Source organism: Myotis myotis, unplaced genomic scaffold, assembly GCF_014108235.1.
Source record: "Myotis myotis isolate mMyoMyo1 unplaced genomic scaffold, mMyoMyo1.p scaffold_m19_p_7, whole genome shotgun sequence".
Classification (NCBI taxonomy): Eukaryota; Metazoa; Chordata; class Mammalia; order Chiroptera; family Vespertilionidae; genus Myotis; species Myotis myotis.
In genome coordinates, this window is record NW_023416379.1 from 73838929 (window position 1) to 73863009 (window position 24081).

General features: G+C 39.8%; 1 protein-coding gene across 2 annotated transcripts in view; it reads right to left on the reverse strand.

Moving 5' to 3' along the window:
- Positions 1–24081, reverse strand: part of BEND6 (BEN domain containing 6) — a 59912-nt gene that overhangs the window by 32535 nt on the left and 3296 nt on the right. For both annotated transcript variants that reach the window (XM_036318496.1, XM_036318497.1), the window contains exon 2: positions 2935–3151. In XM_036318496.1, coding sequence (XP_036174389.1) covers positions 2935–3054 — 120 coding nt within the window. In that variant the 5' untranslated portion in view covers positions 3055–3151. The remainder of the gene's footprint in view (positions 1–2934; positions 3152–24081) is intronic.

The following is a 24081-nucleotide window of genomic DNA, read 5'->3' on the forward strand; positions in this document are numbered from 1 at the left end:
GGGTAATATGCCTCCCAGCACTGGGATCAGCGGAGCCGAGAGGCCTCCTGGCACCAGGATCAGTGTGAAGGGGCAGCGCCCAAACCCCCTGATTGCCCTGCAGCTCTGTGTGTGACAGGGGGCGGGGCCACAACCTCCTATCCACCCTGCTCTGTTTGTGACAGGGGAAGGCGCCCCAACCCCCTGATCAGCCCTGCTCTGTGCCTGACAGGGTGCGGCGCCTCAACCCCCTGATCAGCCCTGCTCTGTGTGTGACAGGGTGCGGCGCCCCAACCCCACCCCCCACGGGGCGTGCTCTGTGTGTGACGGGGTAGAGCCATAACCTCCCCATGGGCCCTGCCTTGAGTGTGACAGTGGCGGTGCCCCACCCCCATGATCGGCCCTGCTCTGTGGGTGATAGAGGGCGGCGCCCCAACCCCCTGATCTGCCCTGCCCTGAGTGTGACAGGGGGTGGTGCCTCAACTCCCCTATCGGCCCTACTCTGTGAGTGACAGGGGGGAGCTCCTCAACCCCCTGATCGGCCCTGCTCTGTACATGACAGGGGGGAGCTCCTCAACCCCTTGATTGACCCTGCTCTGTGCGTGACAGGGTACGGAGCCCCAACCCCCCTGATGGGCCCTGCTCTGTGTGTGACAGGGGGTGGCGCCGCAACCTCCCCATCGACCCTGCCTTGAGTATGACAGGGGGCGGTGCCCCAACCCCCCAATCGGCCCTACCCTGAGTGTGACTGAGGGTGGCATCACAACCTCCCAATCTGCCCTGCTCTGTGCATGACAAGGGGCGGCGCCCCAACTCCCCAATCGGCCCTGCTCTGAGCACGACCAGGGACTGCACCTAGGGATTAGGCCTGCCCTCTGCCACCCGGGAGCAGGCCTAAGCCAGCAGGTCGTTATCTCCTGAGGGGTCCCAGACTGTGAGAGGGCACAGGCCGGGCTGAGGGACCCCCACCTCCCCCCCGAGTGCACAAAAATTTGTGCACTGAACCTCTAGTAACTTATAAGCCATAAATCACTATCCTATGTAGTTAGTTCAGAGAAATTTTCACACTGTTTCTTAAAAGAACATATATGAGGATATTTATTTCATCAGTGTTCGTAGAAGCAAAAGGCTAAGTGTTCATCATCAGAGGAAAGGATAAGTTAATATGGTGCTATGTAGTAGTTAGACACAATGGATCTGATGCATAATAGATGTTAAAATCAGTGCTGATTGAAAAATCAGAAACAGATTGAGGTATATACCAACGTACTACGAAATGATGTACCAAATGATATATCCACAAGGTTGTACAGTGAAGCGTGATTTGTAAAAAGAAAAAGATTGGTAGCAAGCCAAACCCATCATAGGGGATGGGTTAGATAAAGAATGGTACATACACACAGTGGAATAATATGGAGCTGTAAAAAAGAATAAGATCTTTATGTACTAGTGGAAAGATCTTCAAAATAAGTAAAACAGCAAAGTACAATGCAGCATGTCTGGTAAGTCACTTTTTGGGCAAAAGAGGGAATAAGAATATCTATATTTATATTTGCTTTATTTGAATTAAGAAACACAAAAGAGGTAATAAGAAAGCAATCAATGTGGTAGGAGGTGGGAATAGCGTAGATGGGACACAGGGAAGGGAGGGAGACTTTCCAGTGTTTACCTCTAATATATATATAATAATGATTTCAGAGAGGAAGGGAGAGAGAGAGACTGAAGCATCAATGATGACAGAGACTCATTGCTCAGCTGCCTCCTGCATGCTCTCCTCTGGGGATTGTGCCCGCAACCTGGGCATGTGCCCTGACTGGGAATTGAACCTTGACCTCCTGGTTCACAGGTTGACACTCAACCATTGAGTCACACCCGCCTGGCCTAAATGTATATCATATATATACATATCCTTTTTATTTTTTATTATTCAAAAAAGCTGCATTTTTAAATTTAGCTTTCTGATTCTGTGCTTATGCCTCCAACACTTTCACAGTGATTTTCTGCTCCTTAATCAAAAAAGCATGCTTGGTCATGTCACAGATACATTTCACACACATGGAACCACCATGGGCACTGCTGACATACTTTTGCATTTTAGACAACCTCATCAGAACTTTTGGTCTTATGACCTAAGCTCCTTATAATTTGCCTGGGCACACTCCATTTGTGGATTTTGGTGCTTCCCAACTTTCATGGTATAAAGATAAATTTCCATTACCAGGGATTCAGGACAGCCTAGTTTTATTATAGGTTGTATTATAGGATATAGCCTAAAACAGTATGCAAACGCTGGATCATTCTGAATGTCTGTAGACATCATCCCCAAAAGACTAAAAATATTTTAAACCATGAGAATGTTTAGTATATATTTTAAAAAATAAGTATACACACACATAAAACACTATGTGTTATGGAGACATACACAAATACTTGTATTACAAAGAAAAACAAATAAAAAGACACAGAATAAACCCATTGATAGATTGAAGAGAAGAGAGTGAGGAATTTAGCTCCAAAAGTAATCAATGAATACATGAAAATAGGAAAGGCACCCTGACCAAACCAGTTATGAAGATGGGCTAGAAAATGTAATAAAAAAAAAACAGTAAATGTTAAAGAAGAGGTATTCTAATTTCTCCAGTGTTTTTTTGAAAGAAAAACGTATTTGCTGACAGTTTGCTGATCTTCAATTCCTCAGAACACCAAGGAAAGTTTGAACAATGGCATAATTGGTCATTTTTAAATGGAAGCAGGTAAAATGTATTTTGAGTATGTTTCAAATTCAAATTGTTCAACATAAAAAGAAAACATGCAATTTTATTCCCTGATTGAATAAAAAATTAAAGGGAAGAATAAATTAATAGAACAGGGAAAGTACTAATAAATTATGAGAGGCATTAGGGAATTGTGGTGGAGCTAGATAATAAAATTATATGAAGGAAACAGAACACCAACCTGTCCTTTATCCATGTCACTGTTTGCATTCTCTGAGTCCATTGTCTCAGTCCTTTTCCTCTTTCCTTTTCTAAGAGCTTGGGTATTGCTAACTTCATCTGTTTGGAAGGTCGTCTGCATTGTATCAATGAGTTAGCAGAGGTTTTCTGAAATTGTAGGAGGGAATGCCCATGTAGATGATGCTATTCCAGATGTAGCCCAAAAGTTAATGTTTTCCCTTAAAAACAAAACCAAAAGGATACATAATATATTTACAACTGTATGTTTCATAATGGCAATAGCCACTCAAATTAATTACTTTTACTAAAAGTTTCCCATCATTCTTTCTCCCACTGACCAATTTAGTACACATTTTCATTTGACTCAAAAGTCTTTCAATTTCATCATCACCATCATCATGATGTAATGCTTCTATAATGTGATATGCACTGAGTTGTCACTTATAAAGTAGTTAATTTTTTTCCATATTTACAAGTTTTTTCTTGTCAATCAGTTATGAGGAGTCTATAAGACAAAGTAGAAATGTTATAAATTTATGCAAACACTATTTCAGAGGACTGAAGTTATACATCTTTAGGAAAAAGACAATAGTAGCAGATCTCATCAGGACCAAAATATTCCAAGGTAGATCAATACGAATTATTGAGAAGTTTTTTTCCCCCTGAAAACTCCAAAGTTTTGAGATGGAAGGTTTCCTTGGTATAAACTTAAGACTTATACCATGAAGAATGGGGCATGCCCTAGCTGGTTTGGCTCAGTGGATAGAGTGTTGGCCTGCAGACTGAAGGGTCCCAGGTTTGATTCCAGTCAAGGGCACATGCCTGGCTTGGGGACTTGATCCCCAGTAGGGGGTGTGCAGGAGGCAGCAGATCAATGATTCTCTCTCATCATTGATGTTTCTATCTCTTTCTCCCTCTCCCTTCTTCTCTGAAATCAATTTTTAAAAATGAGGTAAAAATATCTCAAAGGCAACAATACATTTTAGAAAAATTTTAAGGGATAATCATCTTTCAGTGCAGTCCTTAGGTCAAATAGGGTTGAGATGATCTAATTTAACTTTCACTGCAGATGGTGTATAGATGATGCTGCACAATTGATCTTAGCATCCTTATCACTTGCATATATTGGTTTGATTTCATGAAAAGATATTTTATTATAAATAACAAAACTTTATCAACAGAAAAGGCTGAGCTTAAAGGGACCTCAAGAAATATGTGGACATTTGAGTAAAAGGTAACATATGCTCCTTACTGAATTACACTAAGTAATTATATTAGAAAATATGGTTCTTTTACCTATTTTAAGAGAAATTCATTATTCTCTAACCCAACCATAAAATAATATTTAAGACGGTCTTTTCAGAATTGTATATTGTGATTTGCTGAAAACTTACTTGAGGTTTTCAAATACATAAATAGTACTTGACTAACATATAGGCTAGAGTGTTACATGTGATTCACAAATATCAGAGATCTTACCTAATATTAAGCTTTATTAATAATTTTAAAGATACAGCAACCAAGAGGCACAGGCAGAGTAAGGAGAGGTCTAGAACATCCTACTGGCTTATAGGTCCTTCCTTCCAACATCATATAGGTACTCTGTAGTCTAGAATAATAGCTGAGGCTTCTAAGTGAGGTTTGGAGGTCGCCTCGCACAGTGGTGGGTGTTTAAGTTGTGACACATTTCCATTTTATTTCACAGAGCCTAGCTTACATGACCATTCTAGGAATTTATCAATCCATAAAACCTAGGTATGTTTTCCAAAAACAATCCTAAATCAGGGACATACAATGAAGAGCATTCCATAGATGAAAACTACACTTTCAGTAAATATCATTAGTCTATTTACCAAGAGCAAGGTCAGCGAACATTTTGTCAGATGGTAAATATTTTAGGCTTTGCAGGCCAAGAGGTAAAGTCAAGGATACTATGTAGGTACAGAGCTAGAAAGAACAAATTTCCTAAAGTTTTTATTTATAAAACTGTATATATATATTAATAATAATTGAGTACAAGTTTTTGGTAACACAGGTCTACTAACAGGAATGGAATTTTTAAAACAGCACATCTTGTTTAATTGGCTGGTTTGATCTTCTACCCAGATACTAAATCTTTCTCCATATCAACAATAAGGTTGTTTAACTTTCTAATGATTTCTGTGTTCACTAGAGTAGCACTTTTAATTTTCTTCAAAAACCTTTCCTTTGCATTTACATCTTGGCTAACTGTTTGGTGTAAGAGGCCTAGCTTTTGGCCTATCTTGGTTTTTGACATGCCTTCCTCACTAAGCTTAATCATTTCTAGCTTTTGATTTAAATTTAGAGACATACACCTCTTCCTCTCACTTGAACACTGAGAGGCCATTGTCGGGTTATTAATTGGTCTAATTTCAATATTGTTGTGTCTCAGGGAACAGGCCCAATTAGAGGGAAAGAGATGGGGGATCTGCTGGTTGGTAGAGAAGTAAGAACACACACAACATTTATTAATTAAATCTGTAGCCTCATACAGGTGCATTCATGCTGCCCCAAACAATTATGATAGTAGCATCAAAGATCATTGATCATTAATCAACATAACAGATATAATAATAATGAAAAATTTGGAATATTGCAAGAATTACCAAAAAAGCGACAGAGACAGGAAATGAACAAATGCTGTTGAAAAAATGCTGATAGACTTGCTTGCTGCAGGGTTGTCGCAAACACTCAGTTTGTAAAAAACATAATATCTGTAAAGCACAATAAATGAAACACACAAAAAACAAGGTATGCCTATATTTAAAAAATAAGGAAATTTCCATTGTATTTGTATTGACATCTAAAAGACAATGGTGGAGCTGTAATTTGAACTTGAAAAGTAAATCCAGTGTAATCTGAGTCAGGGTAAATATCTTCATTTCTTATTTCAACTTTTGACAGCAGGGGAAGTGTATAAAATAGGTTAAATTACTTATAAGCCACAATTTAGTTGTTATCAGAATGGCTTTACCTCCCTGTAAGTTTTGCATTAAATACTTGTTGTGTCTTGTAATTTGTTAATGAACTTATTAAGAAATATTATCAAGTCTGTAGCAAAAGCCAAAATTTCCAAAGCCATTCAGTGTTTCATAAGAGTGGTCAAGGGTCATTCTCATTCACAAAAATTTCAGTGTTGACCTTGAGCTCAAACATTTGCAGTAAAACATTTCTACTGTAAGCTAGTAAAATGTTATAAAGCAAGGCAAATTAGAATATTCAATCCTATCTAATAAAAGACAAAAAGGGTAATTAACCATACCTCCGCTACGCTTCCCATTGGCTAATCAGGGCGATATGCAAATTAACTGCCAACAAAGATGGCGGCCAGCAGCCATGCAGCTGAAGCGAGCATGAGGCTTGCTTGCTCCAGTAATGGAGGAAGCCAAGGTTCCCCACCTGCCGCAGCCTGGCTCTGAGCTCTGAAAGCAACAGAGGTTCAATTATAGAAGCTAAACAAACCCCAGATATCTGCTTTCAGCAGGCTGTGGCTTCAGAGCTGGAGCCAGCTCTCAGCTCCAGTGACGGCAACAAAGTTTCAATTATAGAAGGTAAATAAATCCCAGAATAAAACAAAAAGAAAAAAAGGGAGAGGCTGGGAGCTTCAGTCGCAGGCCAGCCTGAAAACAGCCCCCAGCCCCTCACCCAGGCTGGCCAGGCACCCCAGTGGGGACCCCCACCCTGAAGGGGGTGTGACCAGCTGCAAACAGCCATCAGCCCCTCACCCTGGCTGGCCAGGCACCACAGCGGGACCCCTATCCTGACCGGGACACCCTTCAGGGCAAACCAGCCGGCCACCACCCATGCACCAGGCCTCTATCTTATATAATAAAAGGGTAACATGCAAAATGATCCTAACAGCAGAAAGACTGGGAATGACTGGTCACTATGACACACACTGACCACCAGGGGGCAGACGCTCAATGCAGGAGCTGCCCTCTGGTGGTCAGTGTGCTCCCACATGGGGGAGGTCTGCTCAGCCACAAGCCAGGCTGATGGCTGCCAGTACAGTGGTGGTGGTGTGAGCCTCTCCTGCCTCCTCAGCAGCGCTAAGGATGTCCAACTGCAGCTTAGGTCTGCTCCCCGCTGGCAAGTGGACATTCCCCGAGGGCTGCCGGGCTGCCAGAGGGATGTCTGATTGCCAGCTTAGGCCCAATCCCCGGGGGAGCAGGCCTAAGCCAGCAGGTGATCATCCCCCAAGGGGTCCCAGACTGAGAGAGGGCACAGGCCGGGCTGAGGAACCCCCCTTCCCCCAGTGCACAAATTTTTGTGCACCGGGCCTCTAGTTTCTATTTATAAAAAAATGTATGGAACTGACAGTGGTCAAGTCCACAAGAATGAAGTTCACTCCTGACACTATTTAGTCAATAATATATGATATTTTCAAAAATTGTCAAGGTGACCTTTACATTTTTTTTTTGAAATGTGAGTCATGATTGCCAAAACAATCTTGAAAAAGAAGAAACTTGGAAAAAGCACACTTCCCAATTTCAAATCTTACTACAAAGCTATAGTAATCAAGATAGTTTGGTACTGACATAAGGATAGATACATAAATCATTGGAATAAAATGGAGAGTTCAGAAATAAACCCTTATATCTATAGTCAATTTTTAAAAAATGTATTTTTTATTGATTTCAGAGAGGGAAGGAAAGGGAGACAGAGATAGAAGCATCAATGATGAGGGAGAATCATTGACCAGCTGTCTGCTGCATGCCCCCTACTGGGGATCGAGTCAGCAACCAAGGCATGTACCCTTGACCGGAATCGAACCTAGGACCCTTCAATCCTCAGGCCAACGCTCTATTCACTCAGCCAAACCCACTAGGGTGCTCAATTGGTTTTTTAACAAGAATGCTAAGGTAATTAAACAAGAAGAATCTTTGCAACAAACTGCTGGAAAAATGGAAAAACTCAGCCATTTGCCTTGTTTTTTAATTCGTTAGTATGTTATTCCTGATGTCCTCAATTCTTTGAGCAACTGCTTTTGCTGAAAGGCTAATAGTCTTCAGCTACTGCAATCAAACATGATTTAATTAATTCATTATTGGTAGATGGCATTCCTTGCTCAGCTAACAAATGAACCAATCAAAAACTTATTTTGGTTTTAGACTCATTTTCATTTTTTTTTTTTGGAGAAGAAATTCTGCTGTGATATTTCATTTTAAAATTTCTAATTATTCTGACTGTTGCTGTCCTGTAAGCTGGAAATATTGCAATGACTGCTTATTTTGATAATGTAGACATTTATCATGTTCTTTTAGCAGAGCTATAGTGTCACTGTATAAAACACACAATGCTTTGCCATTTTATAACAAAATAATCCATACTTCATTCAACTTTAAAATACTAAGTCCAGTTTTCTCTTTTTTTCTTGTTTTAACATGATTACCATGCACTGATCATAAAAAATAAAATAATATGCCATATGATGACAATATGCATGACACTAAAACACCATCGAGTTATTATAACTGCATCACTGTGACTTGTGGACACTGAGCAGCATTAAGTACAAAGTGATGAGACTGACCCATATGGTCACTGTCACAACTACTCAAATCTGTCGCACAGCATGAAAACAGCCATAGGCACCATGTGAACACAAGTGTGGCCGTATATATTTATGGACACTGAAACTTGAATTTTATATAATTTCTACATATCATGATATGTTATTCTTATATTATTTTTTCAACTATTTAGAACTGAAAAACATTACTAGCTTACAGGGACCTGTTAAATATTATTTAGTTGTTTTGGCTCAGTTATTTGAGCGTCATCCCATGCACCAAAAGGTCGCCGGTTCAATTCCCAGTCAGGGCACATGCCCGGTTGTGGTTCGATCCCCAGTGGTGGGTGTGCAGAAGGCACAGATCGATGTTTCTCTCTCACATCAATATTTCTCTCTCTCTTTCCCTTCCTCTCTTTCTAAAACCAATAAAAACATATTTTAAAAATATTATTTAGTAATGGTGACAGATTTCAGAGTTCTGGTTTGCTGGAGTTGAAGATAACCCCAGGGTAGGGGGAGAGGGAATGGGAAGATATTATTTGACGGGTATAGAGTTTCAGTTTTGCAAGATGAAAAGAGTTCTGGAGATGGACTGTGGTGATGACTGCATAACAATGTGACCGTATTTCATGCCTCTGAACTGTACACTTGAAAATGACTAAGATGCTAAATTTTATGTCATGTGTTTTGCCACAATTAAAATTTTGGAAAAAGAAATATTTCACAAAAACGGAATGCTAAAACTCTCTCTTGCTGATGTGATTTAGTTAAAGAGCAAATCCTCAAGTTTCTTCACAAACAATTTGTTCAAGACCAAACCGAATGGACATATCAAACCCCTTTTCTAATGACTACTTTTGGGTAGAATTCAGGTGGGTGTTTGTTAAAACTTCCATAAACAGATAATTCTGTGTTTATATTATTTGCCAATTAGCAAATGCAGAAGGGATGTTAATAATGCGCTATTAATTAAAGACTACAAGCTCCTGATAGTAAAAAAATTCACTATGTAGTAATCTCCCCCTCTTTATTTTTTGCGGATAGAAAGCATTTCATTAACTCCCTAGCTAGTTATACGGATGAGTTTAAACATAACCACATCCATGAGGACATCCGATATCCATGGTTGGATGAAGAACACAAGCCAATGGTTTTGAATCTTTTTTTTTTTGACTGCAGCTCATAGTAAAAAATTCATTTTACATTTTGTTCCAAAACACACATGTACACGCACACACAAATATCTGAAACAAAATTTCATGAAACATACTCACCCTTACTACATATGATGCCCTTTCTCAGTTCCTATTATAACTACTGGATTTTATTTCATTTTTTAAAGTGCTGGTCAGAGCACATTCAATTGATTTCCCAACTCACTAATGTGTCATAACCCATGGTTTGAAAATAATGCTCTAAGCAACATCCAAACTGTAAAAAATGATATCTAAAAAGCAAGACAGAGCCGAAACCGGTTTGGCTCAGTGGATAGAGCGTCAGCCTGCGGACTGGAGGGTCCCAGGTTCGATTCCGGTTAAGGGCATGTACCTTGGTTGCAGGCACATCCCCAGTAGGAGATGTGCAGTAGGCAGCTGATCGATGTTTCTCTCTCATCGATGTTTCTAACTCTCTGTCTCTCTCCGTTCTTCTCTGTAAAAAAATCAATAAAATATATTTTAAAAAAAAAGCAAAAAAAAAAAAAAAGCAAGACAGAGAAAGATGAAGTTAGTAACTAAAGAATGCAAATGAAGTTAATAAAAATATAAATTCTTTTTTTAAATTAAATCTTTATTGTTCAGATTATTACATTAGTTACTCTTTTTTCCCACCAAAACTCCCCTCCACCCAGTTCCCACCCCACCCTCCGCCCTCACTCCCCACCCACTGTCCTCATCCATATGTGCACGATTATTGTCCAATCTCTTCCCTCACCCCACACCCCTTTCCCCCCCTCACCCCAAGAATAGTCCATTCCCTTTCTATGTCCCTGATTCTATTACAATCGCCAGTTCATACTGTTCATCAGATTATTTATTCCCTTGATTTTTACATTCACTTGTTAATAGATGTGTATTTGTTGTTCATAATTTGTATCTTTACCTTTTTCTTCCTCTTCTTAAAGGATACCTTCAGCATTTCATATAATACTGGTTTGGTGGTGATGAACTCCTTTAGCTTTTTCTTATCTGTGAAGCTCTTTATCTGGCATTCACTTCTGAATGATAGTTTTGCTGGATAAAGTAGTCTTCATTGTAGGTTCTTGGTATTCATCACTTTGAATATTTCTTGCCACTCCCTTCTGGCCTGCAAAGTTTCTGTTGAGAAATCAGCTGACAGTCGTATGGATACTCCCTTGTAGGTAACTGAGTTTCTTTCTCTTGCTGCTTTTAGGATTCTCTCTTTGTCTTTTGTTCTTGGCATTTTAATTATGATGTGTCTTGGTGTGGTCCTCTTTGGATTCCTTTTGTTTGGGGTTCTCTGCGCTTCCTGGACTTGTAAGTCTATTTCTTTTTTTTTTTTTTTTTTATTGCTTAAAGTATTACAAAGGGTATTACATATGTGTCCATTTTATCCCCCCGCCCTAGACAGTCCCCTAGCCTCCCCTATCCCCCCATGTCTTATGTCCACTGGTTATGCTTCTATGCATGCATACAAGTCCTTTAGTTGATCTCTTACCCCCCTACCTCCTGCCCCGCAACCCTCCCCGGCCTTCCTGCTGCAGTTTGACAATCTGTTTGAGGGAGCTCTGCCTCTGTATCTATTATTGTTCAAAAGTTTATAATGGTCTCTATTATCCATGAATGAGTGAGATCATGTGGTATTTTTCCTTCATTGACTGGCTTATTTCACTTAGCATAATGCTCTCCAGTTCCATCCATGACGTTGCAAATGGTAAGAGTTCCTTCCTTTTTAGAGCAGCATAGTATTCCATCGTGTAGATGTACCACAGTTTTCTAATCCATTCATCTACTGATGGGCACTTAGGCTGTTTCCAGATCTTAGCTATGGTGAATTGTGCTGCTATGAACATAGGGGTGCATATATCCTTTCTGATTGGTGTTTCTGGTTTCTTGGGATATATTCCTAGAAGTGGGATCACAGGGTCAAATGGGAGTTCCATTTTCAGTTTTTTAAGGAAACTCCATACTGTCTTCCATAGTGGCTGCACCAGTCTGCATTCCCCCCAGCAGTGCACAAGTGTTCCTTTTTCTCCACATCCTCTCCAGCACTTGTCGTTTGTTGATTTGTTGATGATAGCCAGTCTGACAGGTGTGAGATGGTACCTCATTGTTGTTTTGATTTGCATCTCTCGGATGATTAGTGACTTTGAGCATGTTTTCATATGTCTCTTGGCTTTCTGAATGTCCTCTTTTGAAAGGTGTCTATTTAGGTCCTTTGCCCATTTTTTGATTGGATTGTTTATCTTCCTTTTGTTAAGTTGTATGAGTTCCCTATAAATTTTGGAGATTAGGCCCTTATCGGATATGACATTGGCAAATATGTTTTCCCACACAGTGGGTTTTCTCGTTGTTTTGTTGATGGTTTCTTTTGCTGTGCAGAAGCTTTTTATTTTGATGTAGTCCCATTTGTTCATTTTCTCTTTAGTTTCAAGTGCCCTAGGAGCTGTATCAGTGAAGAAATTGCTTCGGCATATGTCTGAGATTTTGTTGCCTTTGGATTCTTCTAGAATTTTTATAGTTTCCTGTCGTACATTTAAGTCCTTTATCCATTTTGAGTTTATTTTTGTGTATGGTGTAAGTTGGTGGTCTAGTTTCATTTTCTTGCATATATCTGTCCAATTTTCCCAGCACCATTTATTGAAGAGACTATCTTGGCTCCATTGTATGTTCTTGCCTCCTTTGTCAAATATTAATTGAGCATATTGGTTCGGGCCGATTTCTGGGCTCTCTATTCTATTCCATTGATCTATATGCCTATTCTTGTGCCAGTACCAGGCAGTTTTGAGAACAGTGGCTTTGTAATACATCTTGATATCTGGTATTGAGATCCCACCTACTTTGGTCTTTTTCAGGATTGCTGCAGCTATTCGAGGTCTTTTTTTATTCCAGATGAATTTTTGGAGAGTTCGTTCTAGATCTCTGAAGTATGCCGTTGGTATTTTAATGGGAAGTGCGTTGAATTTATAGATTGCTTTGGGTAGTATGGACATTTTAATGATGTTGATTCTACCAATCCATGAACACGGTATGTTCTTCCATCTGTTTATGTCTTCCTCTATATCTTTTTTCAACGTCCTGTAGTTTTCTGAGTAGAGGTCTTTTACCTCTTTAGTTAAGTTTATTCCTAGGTAGCTTAATTTTTTTGGTGCGATGGTAAACGGGATTGTTTTTATAATCTCTCTTTCTGAAAGTTCACTATTGGTGTATAGAAATGCCTCGGATTTCTTGGGGTTAATTTTGTATCCTGCTACATTGCCAAATTCATGTATTAAGTCCAGTAGCTTTTGGATGGAGTCTCTAGGGTTTTGTATGTATAATATCATGTCGTCTGCAAATAAGGACAGTTTTACTTCCTCTTTTCCAATTTGGATGCCTTTTATTTCTTCTTCTTGCCGAATTGCAATGGCTAACACTTCCAGTACTATGTTGAACAGGAGTGGTGAGAGGGGGCATCCCTGTCTTGTTCCTGTTCTTAGGGGAAATGGTGTTAGTTTTTGTCCATTGAGTATGATGTTGGCTGTGGGCCTGTCATATATGGCTTTTATTATGTTGAGGTATGATCCTTCTACTCCCACCTTGCTGAGAGCTTTTATCAAAAATGGGTGTTGAATTTTGTCAAATGCTTTTTCTGCATCAATTGATATGACCATGTGGTTTTTTTCTTTCAATTTGTTTATGTGATGTATCACGTTTATTGATTTGCGGATATTGTACCATCCTTGCATCCCTGGGATAAATCCTACTTGGTCATGGTGTATGATCTTTCTGATGTACTGCTGGATCCGATTTGCTAAGATTTTGTTGAGGATTTTGGCATCTATGTTCATGAGGGATATTGGCCTGTAATTCTCTTTCATTGTGTTGTCTTTACCTGGTTTTGGTATTAGGGTGATGCTGGCTTCATAGAATGAGCTTGGAAGTGTTCCTTCCTCTTGAATTTTTTGTAGTAGTCTGAGGAGGATAGGTTTTAGTTCTTCCTTGAATGTTTGGTAAAACTCCCCTGTGAAGCCGTCTGGTCCTGGGCTTTTGTTTGCTGGAAGCTTTTTGATGACTGCTTCAATTTCTTCCATAGTTATTGGCCTGTTGAGATTTTTAGATTCTTCCTGATTGAGTTTTGGAATGTTGTATTTTTCTAGGAATTTGTCCATTTCCTCCAGGTTGTCTAGTTTGTTGGAGTAGAGCTGTCCATAGTATTTTTTAACAATCATTTGTATTTCTGTGGGGTCTGTTGTTATTTCGCCTCTATCGTTTCTGATTTTGTTTATTTGGGTCCTCTCTCTTTGCTTCTTGGTGAGTCTGGCTAGAGGTTTGTCAATCTTGTTTATCCTTTCAAAGAACCAGCTCTTGGTTTCATTGATTTTCTGTATTGTTTTTTTGGTCTCTATGTCATTTATTTCTGCTCTAATCTTTATTATCTCCTTCCTTCTGCTCACTCTGGGGTTTTCTTGTTGCTCTCTTTCTAATTCTTTGAGTTGTAGAGTTAGATGATTTACTACCATTTTTTCTTGTTTTTTGAGATAGGCCTGTAGAGCTATAAACTTCCCTCTCAGGACTGCTTTCATTGTGTCCCATAGGTTTTGGATTGTTGTGTTTTCATTGTCATTAGTTTCCAGGATGTTTCGAATTTCTTCTTTGATTTCATTGGTAACCCAATCAATATTTAATAGCATGCTATTCAGCTTCCAGGTGTTTGAGTATTTTGGGTTGTTTTTATTGTAGTTTATTTCTAATATTATGCCATCGTGGTCTGCGAAGACGCTTTTTATGATTTCAATTTTCTTGAATTTGGGGATACTTTGCTTGTGACCCAATATATGGTCTATTTTTGAATATGTCCTATGAGCATTTGAGTAGAATGTATATTCCCTGGCTTTCGGGTGAAGTGTTCTGAAGATGTCTATTAAGTCCATCTGATCTAGTGAGTCATTTAGGATTGCTGTATCTTTGCTGATTATTTGTCTAGAGGACTTATCCAGTGCTGTCAGTGGTGTATTAAAGTCCCCTACTATGATTGTATTGTTGTCGATGTCTCCTTTGATATCTTCCAGGAGTTTTTTTATGAATTTGGGTGCTCCTGCATTGGGTGCATATATGTTTACCAGGATTATATCTTCTTGTTGTATTGATCCCTTTAGTATTATGAAGTGGCCTTCCTTATCTCTTGTTATGGCCTTCACTTTGAGGTCTATTTTGTCCGATATAAGTATTGCTACCCCAGCTTTCTTTTCCTTTCCATTTGCCTGAAAGATGTTTTTCCATCCTTTCACTTTCAGTCTGTGTGAGTCCCTTCTAATGAGGTGGGTTTCTTGTAGACAGCAGATGTATGGGTCATGTTTTTTTATCCATTCAGCCACTCGATGTCTTTTGTTTGGAGCATTTAGTCCGTTTACGTTTAAAGTTATTATTGAAAGGTAGTTGTTTGTAGGCATTTCTGTTTTTGTGTGGCTGTTTTCTTTCTGAGCTTTTTATTTCTTATTTTTATACCAGTCCCTTTAGCATTCCTTGCATTGCTGGCTTGGTGGTGATAAACTCCCTTAGCCTTTTTTTGTCTGTGAAGCTTCTTATTTCCCCTTCAAGTTTGAATGATAGCCTTGCTGGATAGAGTATTCTTGGATTCAGTCCTTTGCTTTGCATCACTTTGTAAATTTCCGTCCATTCTTTTCTGGCCTGATGTGTTTCTGTTGAGAAATCATTTGACAATCTAATGGGAGATCCCTTGTATGTAACTTTCCGTCTCTCTCTTGTAGCCTGTAAGATTCTCTCTTTGTCCTGAACATTTGCCATGGTAATTATGATGTGTCTTGGTGTGGGTCTTTTTGGGTTCACCTTGTTTGGGACTCTCTGGGCTTGTGTGACTTTTTTCTTCCCCACCTCAGGGAAGTTTTCTGATATTATTTCTTCTAATAGGTTTTCTAATCCTTGTTCATCCTTCTGTTGTTCTGGTACCCCTATTATTCGTATGTTGTTTCGTTTCATGTTGTCCCAAAGCTCCCTTAGGCTCTCCTCCTGTCTTTTCATTTTTTTCTCCAATTGCAGTACATTTTGGGTGTGTTTTGCTTCCTTGTCTTCTAAATCACTAATTCGGTCCTCCGCTTCTCCTAGTCTACTGTTGATACTTTCAATGGAGTTTTTCATTGCAGCTATATCGCTCTTCATATCTTCTTGGGTCTTACTTAAGTTGTTGATTTTTTCATCTGTTTCTTCTAGCTTCTTCCATATGTTATCGATTTTTTCATCTGTTTCTTCTTGCTTCTTGCTGAGGTTGTCTATTTTTTCCTCCATCCGGTTTATGCACTCTAGGACCCTTATTCTGAATTCTTTTTCTGTCATGTTGCATGCCTCTGTATTACTTAGCTGCTTTTCTGGAGAGTCCTCCTTCTCTTTCCTTTGGGGGTTTCTTTGTCTACCCATGTTTGATCTCACTGACATATCTAGACGTTGAGTCGTTCAGTGGCTGCTCCCTTGGTGGCAGTGACTCCTTGGTCTGCGGTTCCTCTTCGGGCGGTTGCGGTAGCAGCTGCTCTTCAGTTGGCAGCAACTCCTCTGGTGGGTGCTGTTCACAGCTGTGGTGGCTCTTCTGGCTGGTGGGGCGAGGTTTCACGTACAGCTGCTGTTCCTCAGCAGAGGGTGTGGTGCTCAGGAGGTTGCTGTTGCTTGGATCTGCTGTGTTGATTTAAAGGCACAAAATACAACACAACAAGGCACCACGTACCAGGCACTATACACAAATATATTCACGATATTAATAACCCCAAATAAAGGTGACCACCTGAATTAAGAGAATTAGGGGATAAGGAAGAAGGAAGAGAAAAAGAGAAAAGAGAAAAAAGAAAAGAAAATTAGGGACCAAAAAAAGGAGTGCAAAAATGAAAGTGGAAAAAAGGAGGGGGGAAAGTAAAAGCGAGAAAAGAAAGGAAAAGAAAAAAAAAGAGCGAAAAGAGAGAATGAAGTGGAAGAGGGGAAGAGACTTTTTATATGAGGAGAATGCTCCTATAGAACAGCCATTAATCCCAACAAATTCCAGCAACAGCTCCCTGGAGAAAAATGCAAACTAGAAACAACCAATAATATAACGATGAAAATAGAATGGAGAACACTAATCCCAAAATAAAATAAAGAGAAAATAAAATGGCACTTTAAAAAAAATGGTAAAATGGTAGCAGTAATAATACTGGTTAAAAATAAGAAGGTAGTAATTAAAAGGGTAAAATCAGGTGATGGAAAAAAGAAGAAAAAAAAAAAAAGAAGAAGAGGAAAAGAAAAAAAAAAAAGAAAAAAAATTGGTTTCTTAGTTAAAAGGTGAAAAAAGAAAAAAAAAAAAATATTGCAGTAGTGAAGGTCCTTCGGTTCTTCTATTCTTCAGTGTGGCTCGCCTTAGACCTGCCCGGTATTCAGGAGAGTGTTGAGTTTCCCTGCGATACACTGTTCCTCTGTGTTGTAAACCACAGTCCTTATTTTAAAGCAAGCCGCATTTGTTTCCCAGACTGCTTTATTTTGTGTTTAGCAAAGAGTCAGTTTGTGGGTCAGCTTCTGGGTGGCAGTGTTCTGGGGTTGGCCTCTGAGGCTACAGGGCCTCTCTGTCCAGGGGAAGTTCACTGCCCAGAGCTGGCTGCGTAAGAGTTACCAGTGCTGTGTTGTTGCTGGGATTGACGTAAGTCTATTTCTTTCACCAGGTAGGGGAAGTTTTCTGTCATTATTTCTTCAAATAGGTTTTCAAAATCTTGCTCTCTCTCATCTTCTGGCACCCCTATAATTCGGATGTTGGTACGCTGGAAGCTGTCCCAGAGGCTCCTTACACTATCTTCGTATTTTGGGATTCTTTTTTCATTTTTCTTTTTCGGTTGGGTGTTTTTTGTTTCTTTGTATTTCAAATCTTTGACTTGATTCTTGCAATCCTCTGGTCTGTTGTTGGGAGTCTGTATAATGTTCTTTATTTCAGTCAGTGTATGCTTAATTTCTAGTTGGTCCTTTATCACAACATCGAGAGTCTCATTAGATTTCTTGAGGATCTCACCACATTTATTGGCGGTCTCACCGGTCTTTTCGAGGGCCTTATTAAGTTTATCGGCGGCTTCTAGACAGTTCTTTAAAGATCTTAAAAGTGTGGTTTTGAACTCTATATCCAGCAGTTTGCTTTCCTCCAATTCTGTCGTTTGTGTCCTATTTCTTTGTCTTGGCATTTTTTATGCTTCGCTGTGTCGATAGAGTTCCTTTCTGTGCTAAGTGTCCCAATTACCTGAGGTAGACACTCTTGGTGCACCCCCTTGTGGTCTCTGTGCACAGTCTTGTTGTAGTTAAGCCTTGATTGTTGTAGTTATCACTGTGAGGAATTGACCTCCAGGCCAATTGGCTGTGAGAATCAGCTGTGTCTGCAGTGGGAGAACTTCTGTGCTGGCGACACCCCTCTGGGGCTAGACTTGCTTCAATGGGGCTTTGGTGCTCACTGAGTCTTCCCCCTAAATGTGTCTTTTATGGTTCCACAGAGCTGCAAACTGGATGGTCCCACTCTGACCTCGGGGCTTCCTGGCTCCTGGATCTCTAGGGAGGCGCTAATCTAGCATTTGCCTGAGGCTATCCAGCAAAAGTCTCCCTGCAGGGCTTGGGCGGGGCGGGTCCCATGGGATCAACAGGGCGGGGTTAGCAATTATGGCTGCTCTCAGTCTTGCCCTCAGAGGCTCTGCTTCTCAGTGTCCCAGTAATTGCTGCAAGCCCCATGGAGAGAAAGCTTCCCTAGGGTTCTGAGCGATGCCAGACAGTCCCGCTTCTCCCGTATGAGTCTGGGTCCCTAGAGACTCGCCCGGAGCTGGAGCTCAGAGTCTGAGACTCCCTCCCAATTGAAAACAACAACCGCTCCCTCAGCTGCCAGCCCGCTCTGCATGCACTCCGCACCTTAGTATTTTACTTCAGTACTGCGCCTCCTCTGAGTCTCGGTATGTTTTACTCTTTCCTCCTAGTTGTAGAACTTCCACTCAGCCAGCCTTCCTGTGGTTCTGGATGATGTCCGTTCCTGTCTTTTAGTTCTATTTTTGAAGTGGTTGTTCCAGGCAGCAAACTCCGGTGTTTACCTATGCCGCCATCTTGGTTTCTCCGAATCCAATAAAAATATAAATTCTTAATGCATATAGGTTAGGTTTACTTTTAATAAATTAATGAAAAAATTAATGCAGAAATTCCAAAATGCAAAAGCCACCTCTGAGATACTAAGAAACAAAAGTCACCAAGCTTAAGGAAACCAAATGAATATCAAAATATAATTCAGGTGTCTCATCTGCCTTTGGATTTAAATATAAACTCTCTATTATGAATGAAATAAAAATTGCAAAAGGCAAGTATAGTACTACAATAAATCTTAAGTACCCTTTCATAATTTTCAAGTGTTTTGGGTTGCTTTCTATACATTCCGGTTTTGGACCATATTGACATACAAGGTCCCCTGCAATACAGAATAGGAACTGAGGATTCCTCTCTAAATGAGTTCCAAATTGCCAGGAAAATAGTGCCAATGTCATTCTAAACATTCAGGGCTGTTTTAATGTTTTCTGTGAAATGGACTACTAGTTTCAGCCCAGCACTAAGCATGGTGGAACATGGAGGAGAAATATCCATATTATTATTTTTAATTATATATATTTAAAACATTGGGTGCCTTCTCCTGCAGCACCCACAGCACTCTAAAACAAGTGCTTGGATGGCTTGCTTTTCATTGTTTTTGACTTCTAGATAGAAGTTACTAGGTTTTACTAATGTCCATTAGGGAGCAATTCAACTCACTCTTTTTACTCCCTTTATGTCCAAATGATGTCAAACACATTTTCAATTTCCAAGTTGTTCCAGCAATATCCTGATTAAAAAGATGATCAATATACTTTAGGATGGTTCAGCAATGCTGCCAAACTATGATTGCATTACTTAGGCAGGAGCCTAAGAAATGCTAAAGGGTCTTTTTTAAGAAGAAGAAGAACAAATAAAAGATAAAAAATATGAACAATACTGGTAAATGCATATCTATCAACAACTGAATCTAAAAATCAAAATAAATGAACAAAGAATTTAATGAACAAAATAAACAGATGAATAAAATAGAACCAGAAGCATGAACACATGGAACAGACTGATGAATCTCAGATGGAAGTGGGGAGGGGGACCAGGAAGTGATTAACCAAAGAACTGATATGCATACATGCATTACCTAGGGACACAGACAATAGGGTGATGAATGCCTGGGTGGAGCGGAAACCAGGTGGAGGGGTACATGGGGGAGGAAACGGGACATCTGTAATATTCTCAACAATGAAGGTTTTAAAAAAAAGAAATACTAATTTTTATGAGTATTTTCTTCTTGTAGTATGCTAACTGTTCCCTCACCCCCTTATATTTACATGTCTTTTCCCTATTTATCAGAAACACAAATGCAGAGTTAAGCTTAAAGGAGAGTAAGAATCAATTAAAAGTTCTATTTTAGGATAACTACAAGTCATACAAATCATCTTCCACTTCACATTTTTTGATTCATGTGGAACATTTTATTCATCTTAAAAGCTGAGAGCAAGATGAGATCATCATGTGTTTGTTTTTTGTTTTTTGCTTTAAGTAGTCATATTCTAAAACACTAATGTTTTAGGCCAATTTTAAAAATTCACAAAATGTAATAATTTTGATGTAAGAATCAATCCCTATGCATAATAATCAGGAGTAAGTCAACCTTCAAACATTAATTTATCTTACAATTATAACATGAAAGGACAAACTAATTTCTCTTTGAAATATGTACCCCATTATACCTTATATTAATATCATGTATTAATGAAATAACTGATTACCATTTATCAATGTCTCTATTAATATTGTACTTTTGTTGTTTCAAAAGTTTAAGTATAAACATAATTAATGTGCTGAGATGCATTAGATAATTTACTTAATAAATCATCTTAAGTGGTTTGCCCCCTCACCTACTACCAGTAAGTTTCTCTTCTTGCTCTAATATTCTTTTGTACCACGTTCAAGCAACATTTTAAAAAATGTTCAGCAACATTTCACATTTTTATCATTTCTCTATCTCCTATGTATAGGTCATTAGAATAATACATAAGTATATATTTATGAGTGACCGTATTTTTCTATCAATAAATTCATAGAATAATGAAAAGGAAGGGAGTGTAAGAGACTATCTTCTCTCTATTACCTGTCCTGCCAAGCCTGGGTATAGACAGTTGTAGGACAAGTCAGCACTAGGAATCTAGTTAAGGGTGGAGAATGCAAGTATTAATCAAGGAAGGAAGCCCAAGAAAATGGAATGGATCTATTTAATCGTTCTGAAACCCAGAGTGTTATAAACCAAGGAGGATACACTGAACTGGCTGTGCGCAAGCCAACCTCAAGGTTCAGGCACGTCAAAGACAGGAGACTCAACAGCAGTGGCACTTTGGGTCAATGTTGTAAGCCGGTGATTCTATAGCCGAGAAGTTGTTCAAACAGCCAGGGTGAGATAAAACTTCAGGCAAATGTACATCCTATTCATAGGAAGAGGGGAAGGGTAAACTTGACCTTCTACCAAAGGATAGAAAGCTTAGTGAAATCCTATTATTTATTTATTTATTGGTAAAGGTAAAATCTTGCTATATACTAGTAGATAGTTCAAGATAGTCTTCCAGTCTCTCTTCCAAATATATTAGATGACTAGAGGTCCAGTGCATGAAATTCGTGCATGGGTAGGGTCCCTAGTGGCTGTTGGCTGCTGGCCAGGGCCTCATTTCCCTGGCTGCCAGCTGCCGGCCGGGGCCTCCCTTCATTCCATGCTGCCCCCTGGTGGTCAACACACATCACAGCGAGCGGTCAAACTCCCGTCAGTCAAACTCCCAAAGGGACACTTTACATATTAGGCTTTTATATATATAGATGAGTCAGGGTCACATAAGTGGTGACAAACACAGGCTCTAGAATCAAACTGTCTGTAACCACAACCTTAGAACCAATACTTACTACCTATGTTAAATTTCTGTGACTCTTTCCACATCTGTGAAATGATGAGAATAGTCCCCCATTGACGCTCTATCCATTGAGCCAATCAGCTAGGGCTATCCATGTCATATTCTAACATAATTACTGTGCAACTTCAACCCACCACCTTACTTTTATTTTCTTTTTTCATTTAAGAATGTAGAAATGTTTGTAACTTGTATGGAAATCCTAATCGTGGATCTAGAAGGCAATAAGTTCACTTTCAAACTTGCTTTGTAAATTGCCCATTCTTAGACATGGTGGAACTGTTTTACACTATCTGAATAATAATGAACAGTGCTGCTCTGTGATTTATAACGCTAAGAGCTTTATAATTTGATTTATGAACAGCTCTCAAATTTTCCATTGGCAGCTCAGACAACTATGAGTAAATTTTCTGGCCAAATGACTCAGTATTTTGCTGCATGACTAATTCTACACTCAATGTGGAAACTATATAAATGAATTCTATTCTATTCTGTGGATAATAAATGACCACTTTCCAAAAACTGTCTGCAAAGCATTATGGGGTAGATGAATTCAATTATATTGACATTTTAAACTCTCAAACGCAGACTCTTTTGAGAAGTCTGCAATGTTCACACACACACACACACACACACACACACACACACACACACTGCACAGAAACACTCCACACAACATAAACTTTCTGTTTTCGAGGAGGTGATATATCAATGTAATGCCCTTGTGTGATTAGCAGTTTGGTAATTTACTCACTTCCATATAGGTTTGTAATAAAAGCTTACAGACAATCTGCATTATATTCCAAGGTATTCCTGATCTTTCCTTCAAAGTCATTCTCCTAGTGCCAGGGGTGGGGAACCTTTTTTCTGCCAAGGGCTATTTGGATGTTTATAACATCATTTGAGTGCCATACAAAATTATCAACTGAAAAATTAGCCTGTTCTATTTGGTCAAACATTTAATTAACTCACCCCTAATGCCTCGGCAGGGCCCGACCAAATGATTTCATGGGTCTTATAACAACCTCAGGCCGGACGTTCCCCACCCCTGTGTCTATCAGTAGCCAGGGCAGATGGGGAGGAGACCATGGGCATGGATCCATTATAACTAGTCAGAGTCAATTTTAATTCTGCAGAGTCCAAAGTAGCCTGGGAGCAGAAAGAACCAGTCTGGGGGACTCAAAGTTTGTTAAGACAAATAGCTAATCCACAAATGCCCAGGGGAATGCCCTCTTCTCCTCTCTCTTTTCTTCTTAATTTCTCTCCACCTCTCAGTTTCTCTCCTACTGCTGTGTCCACGCCCCTAGGAGCTTGTTCAGGAACTCCTGTCTGACAAAGGGCTCTTTATTAGCCTTTATCCAGGCTTTAATTGCATTTCTACTCAGCCCTTTTAGAGTTAAATTTCTCCAAAGATTGTGGACAGCAGCTCTCCTCTGTTCACCTACCTCCCCCTCTTCTACCCATTAGTCTGGTTTTAGCCTCTCCCACTATAATGAGTCAGTTCTCTGGAAGGTTTTTGGAGGTCTCCTAGTCACCAGCCCACAGTCCTCATCCTCCTTAACCTCCCACTTGGGCAACTGTTCCAGTTAGCCACTAAATTGGAACCCCCCCCCCCCCCCCCCGCATTTGGCCTCCAGGGTCTTGCCTTCTGCTCTCTTTCTCCAGTCCACAAATGGAAGCAGCAGTCTCCAAAGTTCTGATTCCAATTCGTTCTAGTTTCTCTTCCTTAGTCATTTCATCCATTTCCATGACTTCACTATAATTTCTGTTGACTCCTATCTCTGGTTCTGACCTCTCCACCCACATGAGCTTACAGCATAATTTCACATGGATCTTCTCCTGACACCCTCCACCTCAGTGGGTCTAAAACCAAGTTTGTCATCTCCCCCTTCAAAACTCTTCCTCCACCCTAGCTCAAAACTTGTCATATTTACCCCCCCCCCCCCCCGCCCCCAGCCACTTTTCTCAGTTGGTCATTACACAGTTTAGGGTGGTTACTTTTCTTCTTCCTGATCCATAAGTTTGGTGTTTGTGCCACAATTTCCTACTTCTAGGGAAGTCCTGCAGATACATCTGCCATCTTATTAAAGCCCCTTACTCTTACCTTTGGGAGGTGGAATGACTCTTTGATGAGAAAAACTGGGGAAGGCCTATAGCTACCAATGGTCCTATTTCTTGCTCACTCATGCAGAATGCCTTGTGGATTGGAGTGTCAGGCTCCTCTCAGCCTCTGGTCTTCAGGGAAGGAGTGCAAGTAGGGTTGTTCCTGCTCTAGTGCTGGGAAGCACTATACGTTTGACACCTGAACAACGTGGGGGTTAAGGGAGCTGACGATTGAAAATCTGCGTATAACTTTCAAATCCCCCCAAACTTAATTGCAAATAGCCTACTGTTGACTGGAAGCCTTACCAATGACATAAACAGTTTATTAACTCATCTTTTGTCTG